Source organism: Pseudophryne corroboree, chromosome 11 (genome assembly GCF_028390025.1).
Source record: "Pseudophryne corroboree isolate aPseCor3 chromosome 11, aPseCor3.hap2, whole genome shotgun sequence".
Classification (NCBI taxonomy): domain Eukaryota; kingdom Metazoa; phylum Chordata; class Amphibia; order Anura; family Myobatrachidae; genus Pseudophryne; species Pseudophryne corroboree.
Genome location: NC_086454.1, coordinates 110,934,282 through 110,950,385, shown reverse-complemented (window position 1 = coordinate 110,950,385; position 16,104 = coordinate 110,934,282). Strand labels below are relative to the sequence as shown.

At 41.2% G+C, this 16,104-nt stretch overlaps 1 protein-coding gene across 1 annotated transcript in view; it reads right to left on the bottom strand.

Moving 5' to 3' along the window:
- LOC134968654 (uncharacterized) overlaps positions 1-16,104 on the bottom strand; it is a 188,434-nt gene that overhangs the window by 47,324 nt on the left and 125,006 nt on the right. Inside the window, exons 47-52 of the mRNA XM_063944178.1 lie at positions 7,257-7,407; positions 3,934-3,960; positions 2,699-2,761; positions 1,479-1,529; positions 1,065-1,118; positions 131-392 (exon numbers count right to left, since the gene is read on the bottom strand). Of these exons, the coding sequence (XP_063800248.1) occupies positions 131-392; positions 1,065-1,118; positions 1,479-1,529; positions 2,699-2,761; positions 3,934-3,960; positions 7,257-7,407 (608 nt within the window). The remainder of the gene's footprint in view (positions 1-130; positions 393-1,064; positions 1,119-1,478; positions 1,530-2,698; positions 2,762-3,933; positions 3,961-7,256; positions 7,408-16,104) is intronic.

Below are 16,104 nucleotides of genomic sequence, written 5' to 3'. Positions count from 1 at the left end.
TTTTCTATGCAATACCTACAAAAAAATACAGTGGTTTATGTATATAATTTTAATTTGCATCATATTATGTTGTGAGTAATTATTATTACATTGTGAGACAAAATTATGAAAAACAGTTGTTTTAACTTACAATTCATCATTTACAGTGACATTTTTTTCAGCTAAAAGAATGTCAATTCCTTCAACTTTCATGTTGATGGTGGAGATGACAGGAACTGCCTTCCTAAGGACACGTCTAACTTGGATGTTGAATTCCTCATAATTTGTCTTGCAATGACGTACAAAGTGATAGTTACATTGTCCAGGGAAATGATAGATGTCTCCATCAAAGGTCTTGAAATGATAGTTCCCGAAAGTGGTGCAAACCCTCAAATTATGCGAAGGGTTCTGACCTGCAGGTTTGAAGAAGTTTGTAAATAATTTATTTTGTGATTGATGATCCTAAATGCAAACTCATTCATATTCATAGATCTCCACCCTACCCCTTGTGATTTCCAATATAAGTGCAAGGCGCCCCCGCCTTCTCTCAGTATGAACCACCTCTAAATCTTCCTCTCTGAAAGCTATCCACCCTTCCGCTATTCTCCCTGCTTCCACTGTAATAGTGGCACTTCTACTGGTTCATGATAATAAAAGCCTCCGTAGTGCCTCTGCCTAGCTCCATCCCTATGTGTGCCACTGCACACCTACCCTCCCTATGTGTACCGCTGCACACCCAACCTCACTATGTGTGCCTCTGCCCATTCCAAAACTGCCTCCTTTCCCTTTTGTGTCCTTGCCCCTTCCTTATCTGTGTCTCTGCTCATGTGTGTCATTACCTCTTTCCTATCTGTGTCTCTGTCGATTTGTATCCTTGCCACTTCCCTATCTGTGTCTCTGACCATCTGTGTCCTTGCCCCTGCCCTACCTGTATCTCTGCCCATCTGTGTCCCTGCCCTTTCCCTATATGTGTCTCTGCTCATGTGTGTCATTGCAAAATTCTGCCCCATTACAAAATGGACTAATAATTCAGTCAGACATGATGAAACCTCATTGTACTTCTGCCTACATAACTCTGTACTTACTCCGATAGACAGGAGCAGGTGAAGTAAATATGTTCACTCTTCCAGATTTGTCATCTGTAATTTGAAAACACAAAAAGGTTGCACATTTTGTTTTCAAGAGAAAAAACGAGTTCAATAACCATAAGACTTAGTTGGGGTCATATATATCAACACCCTTCCACCCCCCGCCGATACACACAGACACACACACACCGATAAACATAGGAAGGGTGGCAGCAGTGCCTGATACTTGTCAATAGAGTTTATAAATCCATCCACAGAGGCAGCTTAATAAAGTTGAAATATTTTTATGTAACATTACTCCTATACCTGTTCTACCGGTTCAACCCCCCCCCCAGTTTATATGGAAAGTTACCATACCACTGTGTAATTAGTGTGTCTTAGCTTTCTGTAGAGTATCCATTTTCTTCTCACCTGATTGTTGCTCTACATCTTCTTCAGTCTCTTCCGTATCCTGCTGTGCCTCTGCGAGCAATCAAATACAGATGTCAAACATTAAATAAACTGGTACTGTAGTTACATATTCACAGATATTAATCTTCCAGCAACTGTTATAGGGTTGATTCCAGCAATATATATTGTCACAAGATATGACTTTACTAAGAAATAGCTTAATTCCTCTATTATTATGATTGCGTCACTCATGAAAATGTGTCAGGTATCAATAAGTCAATGCTATATGTTTAGTTAATTAATAATTGATCATAAACTCAAAAATACAAAAAATAAAAACAATTTTATCCAATTCTACATTAATACTGGATAAAAAAAAATACAGTGGTCAATAAAAATGTGGCTATTGATTACAGTTGCATTAATCAAAGAAAATACAAGAAAATATAATGGTTTAAACTACAAACTACACTAGCACATGACTGTACTAAAGCTGGCCATACACCTAAAGATTTATTTTCAGATCAGGCTGGTTGGAACAAAAATCTGGCAATGGATGAGAGCAAATGACAAGTGACCAGACAAATTGATCAGACAAAAATGGTCGTCCAGACAAACTGGTTAAATCCATTTTATTTCACCAAATTGTCTGAAAAAACATTAGTTTTTTTTCAATTTTAATGCATTAAGGAGCAAATGGTCAATTGGGTATATTTACTAAGGCGCGGGCTTATAAAATTGGAGATGTTGCCCACAGCGACCAATCAGATTCTAACTCTTATTTATCTAGCACCTTCTAGAATATAATAGCTAGAATCTGATTGGTTGTTATGGACAACAACTCCACTTCTATAAAGTCTTATCTTAGTAAATATACCCCATAGTTTTAGAATAGCTGCACAGTGACTAGCATTGCTGATCCCAAATGCTGGGGATATGGATTTGATTTTAGCCAGGACAATTTGCTTGAAGTATGAATATGCTTGTGTTAGTCTGGGTTTTCCAGTGCTCTGGTTTCCTCCATTACTTCACAGATATGCTGCGGGTTAAATGGATGCGGACATATAAAAATCAACCCATCTTTATAAAAGGCAGAAGAGTTATTGATAATTACAAAGAAAAGCAGACTGCTTAGGGAAGCTTAAACCACAGAAAGATGCTACTGTAAGAGAATGAATGTTTAATAGTTTAGTAGGCACTATCTCATTAACACAGTTGAAGAAACCTGAAATTGCACAAACCTGTGTCAATGTTATCGAAATCCAATTCTTCATAATGTTGGTCAACATCATCCCATTCATCATCTAAACAACATACAAGGACCAAATTACATAGCATTAAGGCTCTGTCTGAGTTAGATATATTTTTTAATATACATTTCTCATTGTTTTCAAAATAAGCACAATGACTATCCATAATGTTTCCTTTTTTATTTTTTTATTTTTTACAAACTATTATATAGAAGTAGCTTTTGTTGTCAGGTTTTTTTTACTTCTCTATTACCCCCTCCCATCTCTATCCTGCTTAACCCCATCTCTCGCTTACTCTCCCTTATACCATCTCTTTCCTACCCTCCTTTCTCTTTCCATCCTCTCTCAGTATCTATCCCTGTTTCCCATGTCTCTCTTTCTCTCCCTGACTGCCTCCAACCTCTCTCACCTGTATCCCCCTCTTCATCTTTCTTTATCCCTCCTATACTCTTTTGCTCTGCTCTACTCCTATCCCCCTCTTTTCTCTCCACTAATTTTTCCCTCTCACCCGCTCTCCTGTTCCTCTCTCTCTCTCTCTCTCTCTCCCTCCCTCCCCTCACCCTATTTTCTCTCTCTACTTCCTTTCTCTCTTTGAGGAGATGTAGGAAACAAAGAGGAGGTGCTGTCCATAACAAACTATCAGTCTCTCATTATAATCAATCAAGTAACATGATAACGTAAATCTGGATGGTTGCTTTAGGTGAATTTCTTACCTCCCCTCTTTACAAGGTTTGATACATTACCCCCTTAGTCTCTCCTTTAGTATTTCTCTGTCTCTTATAGTGGAAGTGCTCCCTTACTCACTCACTCTCTCTCTCTCTCTCTCTCGCTCTCTCTTTATTCTCTCAGTATCTCTCTATCTCACAGTGGTTTATTTTTTCTGTTACGGTTGTGTGATATATATTTGTTTTATCTGAATGTATACAAACGTTATGAAATAGCCAAACAGCAGTGGTGTGTAAATCTGAGTGTGTGGTGGGGAGGGGGGATGGACGGACAGAGAGAGTGTTCTGCCAAAGCTGAGCCATGGTGGGTTCATGTGGATGTTGTGTCTTTTGTCATCATTAGAGGTAGTAGGGGCCCTCAACAGGGGCACCAACAGTACTTGTGTGAGCCACCACCTGACTCTCACTGCCCATGTCATTGACACACATTTTAGTAAGATTGCTATATATACAGTAGAATATACTATTTTACAGGTTGCTGAGTAATAATCAGAGTCTCACCTGATGTCAGCTGCTGCTGCTGCTGTCCTGTAAAATGTAAAATGACAAATATATATTCACTTGATAAGATTATAATATCAAGCAGTCATTACAGGATGAACAATATATGCAATACGACGAAAATTCAATTTTGAGGGGATTTATAAAACTACTGTAATGTCCATACATTGAACATTAATGTAGAAGAATATAAACCTGGTGCCATATTACAAATGTAAAAGATATAAAAGCCTGAAACAACATGTTTAAAAATATCAAATACACTGAATAGTCCCCCCCCCCTCAAAAAAAAAAAAATCAAGCTGTATCCAGTATTCTTCAGTTTAAATTAGTTTACAGTAGACAATGTTACACCAGACAAGGAAATGGGACTAATGTTATATAAATTGGATTTATTGTATTAAAATATAATAGAATAACATGTAAGTAAATAATATGTTTGGGGGTTAGAAGCTTATCATGCATTGCTTGCTTAATGTTAGCATATTTATTTAGTACTTTGGACACCTTTGTACAATTGGCTGATTGATGTTCTGGGTATTGAGCCAATGTTTAGATAAGAAGTAAAACTAATGAATCTGGTGGCATTACCCAGATCTTAGACTAGATGAACACACTGCTCATAGACTCATGTCGGCAACATATGAACACAATCTGCATATATCTAATGGATCATTTCATGCCATGGGTCATATAGTGTAAATATGCTTTAACCCATCATCACATTTCTTTACATTATCCTTACCAAGATTTTTAAGGTTGTCTGATTTAAGTTGTTTTAAGCTTAGTTGACGTTAAATTACATTGTATGTGCCCAAAATGACAGATTTTTATCGGGGCGGAAAATATGACCATATGATCACATATTAGACATTTATCTGATAGGGCTGTGAACAAAAATAAGCAAATTCGGATCAAGAGTGGGCTGCAAGGGGTGCGATACACAGTGCTGTCACCAGCATTATCACGCTACAACAATCCGCACCCTTTGCAGATAATTGGATTTGCCCCTATACTCTTTTAAGTTATAGAGAGAAAATTTTTTGTTTTATTAGCATTTTCTATATCAGAATTTGCTGACCCCAGCTATAACTGTGATAAGATAAAGATAATAATGTGATTCATGCAGCACAGATGTTTTATTACCCATAACACCCGTTGAGATATATGCTTATATTCGTTATTTGTACTACAGTAGTTTTATGGAAACTTATTAAATGTGTCTGGTTGCTATTGATTACAGCATATTTAATACTGCCGTGCAATTCCTTTACCGTGTTTTTAGCCCTTTTTCCATGTAATAACCTAGAAATGTACACTTCAGAGAAACTTGTAGTCAGAAAACAGTGACATGATTGGGGGTGAGATGCATCAAACCTTTGAGAGAGATAAAGTACTAACAAATCAGCTTCTACCTGTCATTTTACAGGCGGTATTTAAAAAAATGTCAGGAGCTGATTAGTAGGTACTTTATAGCCCTCTACTTTATATCTCTCCAAGCTTTGATAAATATCCCCCTGGATGTGAGACATGGCTAACCACTCACATGCCACACTCTTTTCCCTCCAGAGTAACCCACTCCTTTCCTATCTGTCTCAAGTTGATCACAGTCAAACAGAGACTGGGTTTAGTGCAAGGTGGTGCACCCATTGCAAGCTATGAATTGAGAATTAGTAAAACATGCACAGGTAATATTAGCATAATTTAAGTATACATTTATTTCAAGTTGACCTACTGTGCTTAACATATTTCAGGTCACTTCTGTTATTTTGACAATGGTGACTTTAAAACTGATTTTGTTGCCTGTAAAACTAAGTTGTTTACATTAAGAATTTACATCAATATAGGTTTTTATTTATTTTCACTTTCATTAAGGTTTTAGACCAACTCACAGTAATTCAGAATTTTGTTTGCCCCAACTTAACTAGGGATTCTTAACTTTAAGGATGAATTTAATTATTTTTCCCCGCAGTCACCATTAGATGGTGCCCAATGGAGCAATTCAATTGTTGTTCAGTTCAGGCACGCTGAGCCGCATGGAGACGCATTTAAACTCGCAGCCGCCCCCGTGCCTGCAAGCTGAAATGGCAAAGAGTGACCCATTTGGGCCCCAAACAAGCACTTTGGCTGGATTTAGCCACTTTACACGACTAATCCCAGCCTATCTGGGCGTGATCAGTGCACTAAAAAATGTAAATACCCCCCGGATTTCCAGTCACTTAAGACCGGAGTTTGGGTGCACTAAACGGGTGAAGTATGAGTGGTTGGCAGCCGGGATTCCGGGGGCCAGCATATTGGCGCTGGGATCCCGACCGCCAGCATACCGACAGCTGGGCGAGCGCTAATGAGCCCCTTGCGGACTTGCTGTGCTTGCCACACTGCGGGCACGGTGGCTATTTATTCTCACTCCAGGGGGGTCGTGGACCCCCAAGAGGAAGAATATGTGTTGGTATGCCGGCGGTCGGGATCCCGGCGCCAGTATGCTGGTCGCCGAGATCCCGGCCAGTGGCATACTGAAGACCACCCCACTAAACAACTGAATTGCCCCCTTAAACCACTTGCACAACCACATAAATAAGAACTGAAATACATAAATACAGTAGATATATAATTCTGGTAGGTACTATAAATCACGCTGAATTTTTTAATTGTAATTTAAGTGTCCAGAAGTTAACTATGTTATCTTTATTAAATTATTAAATCACTGTAGATCTCTAAGTGGATTTCTTGAATGTTGTGCCAGAGTCCCTACACAAACCACATCCTCCTCTGTTTTTATATTTTTTACTGTCACAGAGAAAAAATAAGCTTAACTGAAAGTATTACCTTGCTGTTTACACATTTTTTAACTATTTTATCAGGTTGTGCAGAGCGTCCTATTCAGCTTAATTATATATTGCAGACATTAATTAAATTGTGCAAAATATCAGTGTACCTCAGAAGCTCTCACACTCTTTTGTGCTAGATGTTTTTGGAATAATGGCATACTAACATCATTCACAATATGTCTCTATCCAGTTATTTTCATCATTTTTACATCGCATTCATCCTCTCTGTTTTGTTAGGCACATTAATTCTATACAGTATGATGTGGGTTGCTGATCCATATGAAGCCCTCATGAATGCATTCACCTAACTTATTGTAAATGTATCTACACCACAGAATTTACCATAACTTGCATAGTAATATACTTTCAACTGAAATCTCCCAGCACCCCTAAGTTATACAGTATACTATATGTAACTATTCTGTCATGTAAAAGATGCACAAATGCAGTATTAATAAAATAGATCCAGGTCATTTTTTTCAACGTCCAACTTACCTTGTGCCTGGATACAGGTAAGAAATACCAGGAGGCTTCCAAGACATATTAATAGCCTCCTATGTGTCCCCATTTTGCGTGCAGTTCGGTTACTGGACACCGAACTGGGGATTATGATAGGAGGGACAGCTGTTACATCTCTGATTTGACCCTTTTATAGAGTAAGTTTGGGAGATTGGCAGTGGTTCCTCTGGGCAAAGAAGGGGTGGAGCCATGGGAAAGTTATTGGCACTGCCAATGTATGTGATGTTCTTTTGTGTTTAGCGTAATCAGTGTGGAGGAACTCTGCAAGGATGTTTGTATTTTGGGAGGTGGTTTGATTAACTTATGAAAGACATATTGGACAAAGTGAGGAGTCTTGTATGGCAAGAAAAATATATAGATATTTCTTTTTCAATTTTGTTTTTGCTAACATTTATTTACTGACACATTACAACTGAGAGAAAAAGCCACATAAGCATGCAGACTTGCATTAACAAAGTAGAACAAGGGATAATGAGTGACGGTGGTGAGAAGAGTTAACAGTGTAAAATATACAACTGTTCTATAATCCTATTGATCACTGAAGAACCAAGTTAGAATGACAGTGTTATGCACAGTACAAACAATGGACATGTGCCAATAACTTAATGTTATGTAATTAATCCAATGCACACAGGATCAGCCAATTTAAGATATGATAGCAGCGATTGCTATCAGACAAAAAGAGGCATTGGGTACTGAATTTGTGTCTCCCCAGTGCTACTATGTAGGTTTTAGCCCCATTTTACAATTTATCCATTATGGAATCAAGGGGTTTGCGTGGAGCGCACAGTATGTGTATCTTGTTCAAGGGGGCTGCTGGTATCTGGAGAGTTGTCCAGACTCTAGGGCTAATGTTATCGTACAGGTTTTGGATACCTGCGCTCACCCTCTATTTGGTGTTTGTATGTGAGAAATGATGTATCTCTATGATCTGTAAATACCTTTATAAGTCACAATGCTTAGTATAACAGATGGTACAATAATTCATATATAATTGATGATATTGTGATTACACATAAATGCCCTTATTTGCAAATAGTAACATGCATATTGTGTGAACATCCGATGTATTGGGAAATTAAACACAAGATGAAATAAAATATGGTATTGCCGCTTGATGAATATCCTAAAAAAATAAAAAAAAAAGTATTGTGAGAAAAGGAGTATCTTTGTTCCAGATATATAAGTCAGTCTTTATCTGAAGGAATTTCCTTTCCCCTCAGTGTGAGTCTAAACAGTGTGCCCAGAGGCGGTTCTTTTGTCAATAATTGATCGTAGGTGGAGGTCGTGTTCTGGGAGGCCGGCGTCCCGGCCCGCCAGGTGCAACTTACCCTCACGATGTGATGTTTAGTTCTCTGTGTTCACTCTGTGGTGAGTGATGATGTGGCCACTTGCGCTGTTTCCGCTGTATCCGTCCCCGGTGGTGCTCCTCAGCAGACAGGGCTGGAAGCCTTCCTGGCTCTGCTGCTAGGCTGCCGGGTCCCGCCGGAAGCCGCACTGAACAACCGGAAGTTGCGTTGCCGCAACGCTCCGCTTCTTCCTATGTCCTGTGCGGTCTCAACGGCCGCTCCACTCACCGGCCGGCGAGGAGTCTTGTGGATGTAGTTTGCGGTGATGTGCTGGCAAGCTTGAGGTGTCTGCATGGATCTGTTTCCAACGCGTTTCGGCCGCAACTGGCCTTCTTCAAGGATTCATAGACATGAATACATATGCAAATGTGATATGTTTGTAGAAAATGATATCTCTACTTAACCGTAGAACTACTATTCATGTATGTTGATACATATGACCAAGAAACCACTATCTATATATGGGACATACACGTTGTCGTCAAACACCATACCATAAAAGTAAAAAAGTCTGGCACACTACTGTTTGAAATGAACAGATTCACTAAGTGAAGCATTTCCATGGAAACATCAATCACCCATTTGGAACCACACCCACCACAACATCAATCACCCATTTGGAACCACACCCACCGAATCCGATTGGTCAGAAAGACCAATAAAAGAACCCCATGGGACAGCACTCTGAATCCTTGAAGAAGGCCAGTTGCGGCCGAAACGCGTTGGAAACAGATCCATGCAGACATTTCAAGCTTGCCAGAACATCACCGCAAACTACATCCACAAGACTCCTCGCCGGCCGGCGAGTGGAGCGGCCGTTGAGACCGCACAGGACATAGGAAGAAGCGGAGCGTTGCGGCAACGCAACTTCCGGTTGTTCCGTGCGGCTTCCGGCGGGACCCGGCAGCCTAGCAGCAGAGCCAGGAAGGCTTCCAGCCCTGTCTGCTGAGGAGCACCACCGGGGACGGATACAGCGGAAACAGCGCAAGTGGCCACATCATCACTCACTACAGAGTGAACAAAGAGAACTAAACATCACATCGTGAGGGTAAGTTGCACCTGGCAGGCCGGGACGCCGGCCTCCCAGAACACGACCTCCACCTACGATCAATTATTGACAAAAGAACCGCCTCTGGGCACACTGTTTAGACTCACACTGAGGGGAAAGGAAATCCCTTCAGATAAAGACTGCTTATATATCTGGAACAAAGATACTCCTTTTCTCACAAGACTTTTTTTTTATTTATTTTTTTAGGATATTCATCAAGCGGCAATACCATATTTTATTTCATCTTGTGTTTAATTTCCCGATACATCGGATGTTCACACAATATGCATGTTACTATTTGCAAATAAGGGCATTTATGTGTAATCACAATATCATCAATTATATATGAATTATTGTACCATCTGTTATACTAAGCATTGTGACTTATAAAGGTATTTACAGATCATAGAGATACATCATTTCTCACATACAAACACCAAATAGAGGGTGAGCGCAGGTATCCAAAACCTGTACGATTACAATGTATCCATATTATATAATATCTGCAGGACTAGATTTGTATAAGGTTAAGTAGGACCAGGGCAGGGGTTACGTATGTTATCACTTTTACTTATGTATGTATCATCCTTAAGCTGGGCATATACAGTGCTATACAATTATGTGGCAGACCATCTGTCCAATCTGGCTTGTTGGAATGAAAATCTGGTAATGTATGGGAGCAAATGACAATCGCGGATTTAACCAATTTGACTGAACAACAGTTTCTGTCCATTTTCCAGTGTTTCTGAGCAAATGGTCGATTGCCATTTCCTCCCATACATTACCAGATATTCATTCCAACCAGCCCGATTGGAAAGATGGTCTGCCAGATAATTGTATAGTGTATGCCCAACTTCAGAAATCATCTGATTTACTTTCTCAGTGCATCTGTTTTCTCTGTTATACAGTTTATGGGATGTGGTGCTTCTTGACATATTTAACCTGGAAACATACAATATCTTGAAATTTCTGTCTGTAAAGTCTTAGCTCACAAAGGCTGCAGCTTAGTAAATTTACCCTCTGGACCTAAGGAACGGCGTAGAATAAGGGTGGATGGGGACTCAGCATAACTGAAAAAAATTTCATAAAAAATATTTTATTTTGTATATGTGTTTAAGGATAACCTTTCATGTACATATATGCAGCATCTTGTGAACTGAGCAGTGTCTTCTTATCTTATAGGACGCATTCTTAAAATAAATTCTACAATGTGTTTTGTTAGTCAGTGTACTTCAAGTCTTGCCATTTAAAATAGTTTCATTTTGTTGGTTCCCAAATGAAAAGAACAGTAAGAACCCAGTGTAATTAATTCATCTAAGTAACAAACTATGACACAGCTGCACATTTCTGCAGACAGTCACACAATGTTAATAAATAATGACCACCGCTCATATAGTATAGTTACTACAGTTCAATGTAACACCAGGTGGTGGCATTGAAGAGTCTTGTTATCTGTTGTTAGGGCAAGGCAAATTATAGGATGTATAACAGTATGGGGACAGCAGGCAGATCAAGATAATTGTATATCCGTGATATCACCTGTGTCAGCTTTATAATGATTGGCCCTGACACTCAATTTATAAAAATGTAGGTGAAAATGTTAATTGCCATCTACTTTTGTAGAAATTAAGGGATTAGGAATGGACCCCATAAAGAAGGAACATAAATGGCTGATATCTTCCTCAAAATAAATACTAGACCAACAATGTAGAATGACTGAGATTTCTACTAAGGCTTATATGAGTAAGCAAAAATTGAAAAACATGTAAAAAAAAGTCCCCCCAAAAAACCTTTATCAACTATATGTGTGTCGACCATTGTCATGTCAACCTTTTGTACCCATTAACCTTAAGCACTGCCTATATTTTACATGTTGACCTTTTGACCATGTCGACCCAATACATGTTGACCATATGATGTCTACCTAGACAATGTTGACCTATACATTGGAACCGGCCTGATTTATTTAACTTGATGTTAGATTTTTGGGAAAATTAGGCCAACAATAAAGACAACACATAAAGCAACAAGCTTATGCACAACAATGTCAAGACAAACAGATGTTCAGACGATTCCTGAAATTTGCCTTCATGTACTACCCCTGTATTCACATAATTTACTCATAATTAACTTTTGTGCTTCAGTTGAGTAAACATTGAGCATATGATCTGCTTGTGTGCATGGACTAATACTGGATTTTATGCAATATAAATGAGCCTCCAACTAGCAAAGTTAAATGTTATATTTTAGATGTGTTGCTTAGATAGTTATTTATTTCTTTACACAACAAAGGCCTGTTCAGAGGTGAATGCTAACTGCACTCAATGGTGATATTTGTGCAGTTGCACAAAATATTCTGAAAACCCCATAATGGAGCATACTTTACATTGAGTGTACACACAAAGAAACTGCTGCATACGGAGGCACACATAACAGAGACAGAAAGGCAAAGCAATGGACCTTCCTGGTAGGGGTTGTGGAGGTGGTCTGAATGGAGTGAAAAGTAAAGCCTCCTTCTGCACATGTTGCAGGTGTGTCACTACAAGCAATCTGCATTCTCAGATGCAGAGGCGTTTCCACAGAGGCCATGTTCAGATGGAGACACTGCTCCTGCCATAGGCAGGTGCAAGTGTTGATGCTGAATGTGATGGTGTGCCTATTGTCTGGAACTACCGGTGGTGTTACTGTGCATTAGTATGCAGAGAGTGGGCTTGCATTCACACTGGGGAAAGGCTGAAACTAACATCTGCAAATTACCGCTGCTGCATCTCTACAAACAAATGTGCATGTGGACACAGCAGCGTCCACCTTTGGATCAGGCCCCAAGTGTAAAAGAAAACCGCAAACATTCCCACTTAACTGTTTCTCTTCCTGGTGGTTGTATCTAATGAAGTAGATGTAGGGTCTCTTAAAAAATATTTACAAGTTCATTATAACAAAGTTCATACTTACAGCATGTATATATATATACTGACATTGCCCTTAAATGGAGAAAAATGTTTTGTTTCCATGGATAGGCAAAACTATGGCTAAGATAAGCTTTAGCCATTAATGCAACCAATAGCAGTGCAAGCCAAATAAATGGCTTACATGAGCAAATCAATATTTGCCCACAGATGATGTGACCTGAACTAAGGATATTAGCTGACTGTAAATAGGCAGTGTAATGTCCGTCATACTCCTAAATATGCAATCAGCTTTCCATTGACGTATAATATGTAATCTAGCCCTCCCACCCCCAGGCATCTTATGAGTTTCAGACGTACTGTATGCCTGTGTACCACACCCATCTCTACAGCAAATAATTCATGTGACGCTGAGAATATCTTTTAATAGACATGATGCAGGCTTTCTGCCTTATCCGTAAAACTCGAGCAGTTTGGTTAGGATAGCAGAATAATGTTCCTTCAACAGGGTTTCTCAACTCCAGTCCTCAAGTACCACCGACAGGTTATGTTTTGTGGATTTCTTTAATCTTTTACAAATGAGTTAATCTGCTTTGCTGGGTCAATTATTATCCCATCTGCCTCCACTGGGCCTGGCAACAGGGGATGTCAAAGGGGACACTTGTGACGGGCCCCGTGATTCCAAGGTGCCTCCGACCCTCAGGAAACTGGAGAGTCCAGTCAGTGCCCTGTATGCTACTGATCCAGACTGAGGCACCCAGCATAATCAATCAAAGGTCTTTGGTCCCGGCAAAGCATGCACCTGAGAGACCAGAGCCTATTATCTTGAACTCTATGTAATAAAGATAGGATTCTAGTTACTGATATACAGCACAGGAAGTATCAAAAACACGCAAATAAAAGCTAGGCACCATTCTAGTGAACGATATACAGGGAAGGAATGGCAATGTAGCATGTCCATGGTAATATTCTGAAAACCCTCATGTAAACTTCCACGTTACGAAACACATATCCAAAATTACTTGCAGGCTATCCTTTTCGGGGTTACATGCAAATATTAAGTGCCATTGAGATGTATGCTGATATTCATTATTTACAAATACAAAAGCAGCACCCATTGGTTTCTATGGGTTCTGCTAAAATGCTGAACTTACCAAGATACAGAAAGCGAAGCATTCCAGAAATTAACCATGGTAGCTGCTAATGCCATGTTCAGATGACTTCAACCATTGTAGCCTATGGACTACACTTTGAAATGGGTGGTATTCATGTGACCGACGGTCAGGAGACCGACGGTCACATGACCTCCTCCAGCATCCCGACCCCCACTATCCCGATGGTCGGCATGCCGACCAACAGGGACTATTTCCACTCGTGGGTGTCCACGACACCCATAGAGTGGGAATAGAACCCGTGGCGACCGTAGGTCGCCACCGAGCCTGCAGTGTGGCGAGCGCAGCAAGCCCGCAAGGGGCTTGCTGCACTCGCCCCTCCCTGCCGGGATCCCGGCGTCGGTATGCTGCCGGGATCCTGGCGTCGGTAAGCTGACCAGCAGTCAGGAGACCGCCGGTCAGCCATACTACACCCATTGAAATATGTACTCCCGGCATTCTCCACTCACACGCATGCGGTTAGTAGACTGTACATGTACAGTAGCGAGGTGTCCGCCGGGAAGTGACAGTAAAGTGATCACTAATTAAGTCACTTTACTTTTACACGTTGCGGGAACCTGCTCCTTTCAGAGACCTTTTGTAAAGTGTGTATATTAGTACAACTCTGCAGAACATGGGCCCTCATTCCGAGTTGTTCGCTCAGTAATTTTCTTCGCATCGCAGCGATTTTCCGCAAACTGCGCATGCGCAATGTTCGCACTGCGACTGCGCCAAGTAAATTTGCTAAGAAGTTTGGTATTTTACTCACGGCATTACAAGGTTTTTTCTTCGTTCTGGTGATCGTAGTGTGACTGACAGGAAGTGGGTGTTTCTGGGCGGAAACAGGCCGTTTTATAGGTGTGTGTGAAAAAACGCTGCCATTTCTGGGAAAAACGCGGGAGTGGCTGGAGAAATGGGGGAGTGTCTGGGCAAACGCTGGGTGTGTTTGTGACGTCAAACCAGGAACGAAACTGACTGAACTGATCGCAGTGGCAGAGTAAGTATCGAGCTACTCAGAAACTGCAAAGAAATTTCTATTCGCTATTTAGAGAATCTTTCGTTCGCAATTTTGCTAAGCTAAGATTCACTCCCAGTAGGCGGCGGCTTAGCGTGTGCAATGCTGCTAAAAGCAGCTTGCGAGCGAACAACTCGGAATGAGGGCCATAATTTCTTATTGCCATGAATAGCAGAGATAAGAAATTAGAATTATTGAGTCTAGGACCCGATAATTAGTAAATATGACCAACAGTCTTTCCAGGGAGGTCTGACAAAGTCCAAATGTCAGAGAACAACTCGGTTGTAGTGGCTGTACCAAGTGTAAATGGTATCATGCTTAGAGGCATATTTATTAAGCCAATTTTGCAGGGATATATGTAAAATGTAAGTATCCCCTGGATGTATGTAGGTTCCCTTGTTGCTGAACGTAATAGCAGCTTCCATAGGTTTCTTTGGGGGCTGCAATTATGTTAGATGTACCAACCACAGTAATAGACTCCACAGTAATAGACACGTGCACAAGTGCTATCTGATGACAACACATGTGCTGTAGGTCTCTCAGCATAAAAAAAAGTGACCCCACTTAGGGCTAGCAGACAAATATACATGGTTGAGTCATATTATTATGACCACCTCGTACATTTGACATCGGCAGCGTGTAGCCTATGAAGTATGCCACGTGTTGTGCACTGGCTTGGTGGGTATATAAGGTTTGCGATCAGGGCCGGCGCTACCACTAGGCAGCTGCCTATGGGCGTCGATCACTGGAGGGCAGCACCGCACAGTCAGTGAATGAGAGAACGCTTTCTTTATCATCCTGCTGTCTCCCCACCTCCGCGATAGCAGCACCCTGCATAGATAAACTGCCGCCCCGCATTGTGGAATGTTCAGTCTGCTGCCGCATGTGCTCACGGTTCCCACATATTACGAGCTGGCACTGCAGCTCCCCCCGCGATTGGCTCCATCGTCATGATGCCCGCTCTGGCGCCCCCCTCCCCCGCGATTGGGCTTCCTGTCACTTACTCGCTCCGCTGCCGCATCTCGTTACCCGCTCCGGCGCTCCCCCCCCCGCTTGATTGGGCTTCCTGTCACTTACTCGCTCTGCTACCGCATCTTGTTTCCCGCTCCACCCCCCACAATTGGGTTCTCGCTCCCGAGTGCTACCTGCTGCCTCCCCCCCTGCATCGTGTTACTAGCTCCCCCTCCCCGTTCACTGTATCTGCCACAGGGAGTGAACACTCCAGGAGCACCAGCAATGGACACAGAAGGCCGTAGGGCACCAGGACTGACTCTGCTGCTACTGCTTCAGGTCAGTCATTGTTTCTACTTGCCTGATGTACTGTACACCCACAGCAGGTCTCTAGTACAACCCCA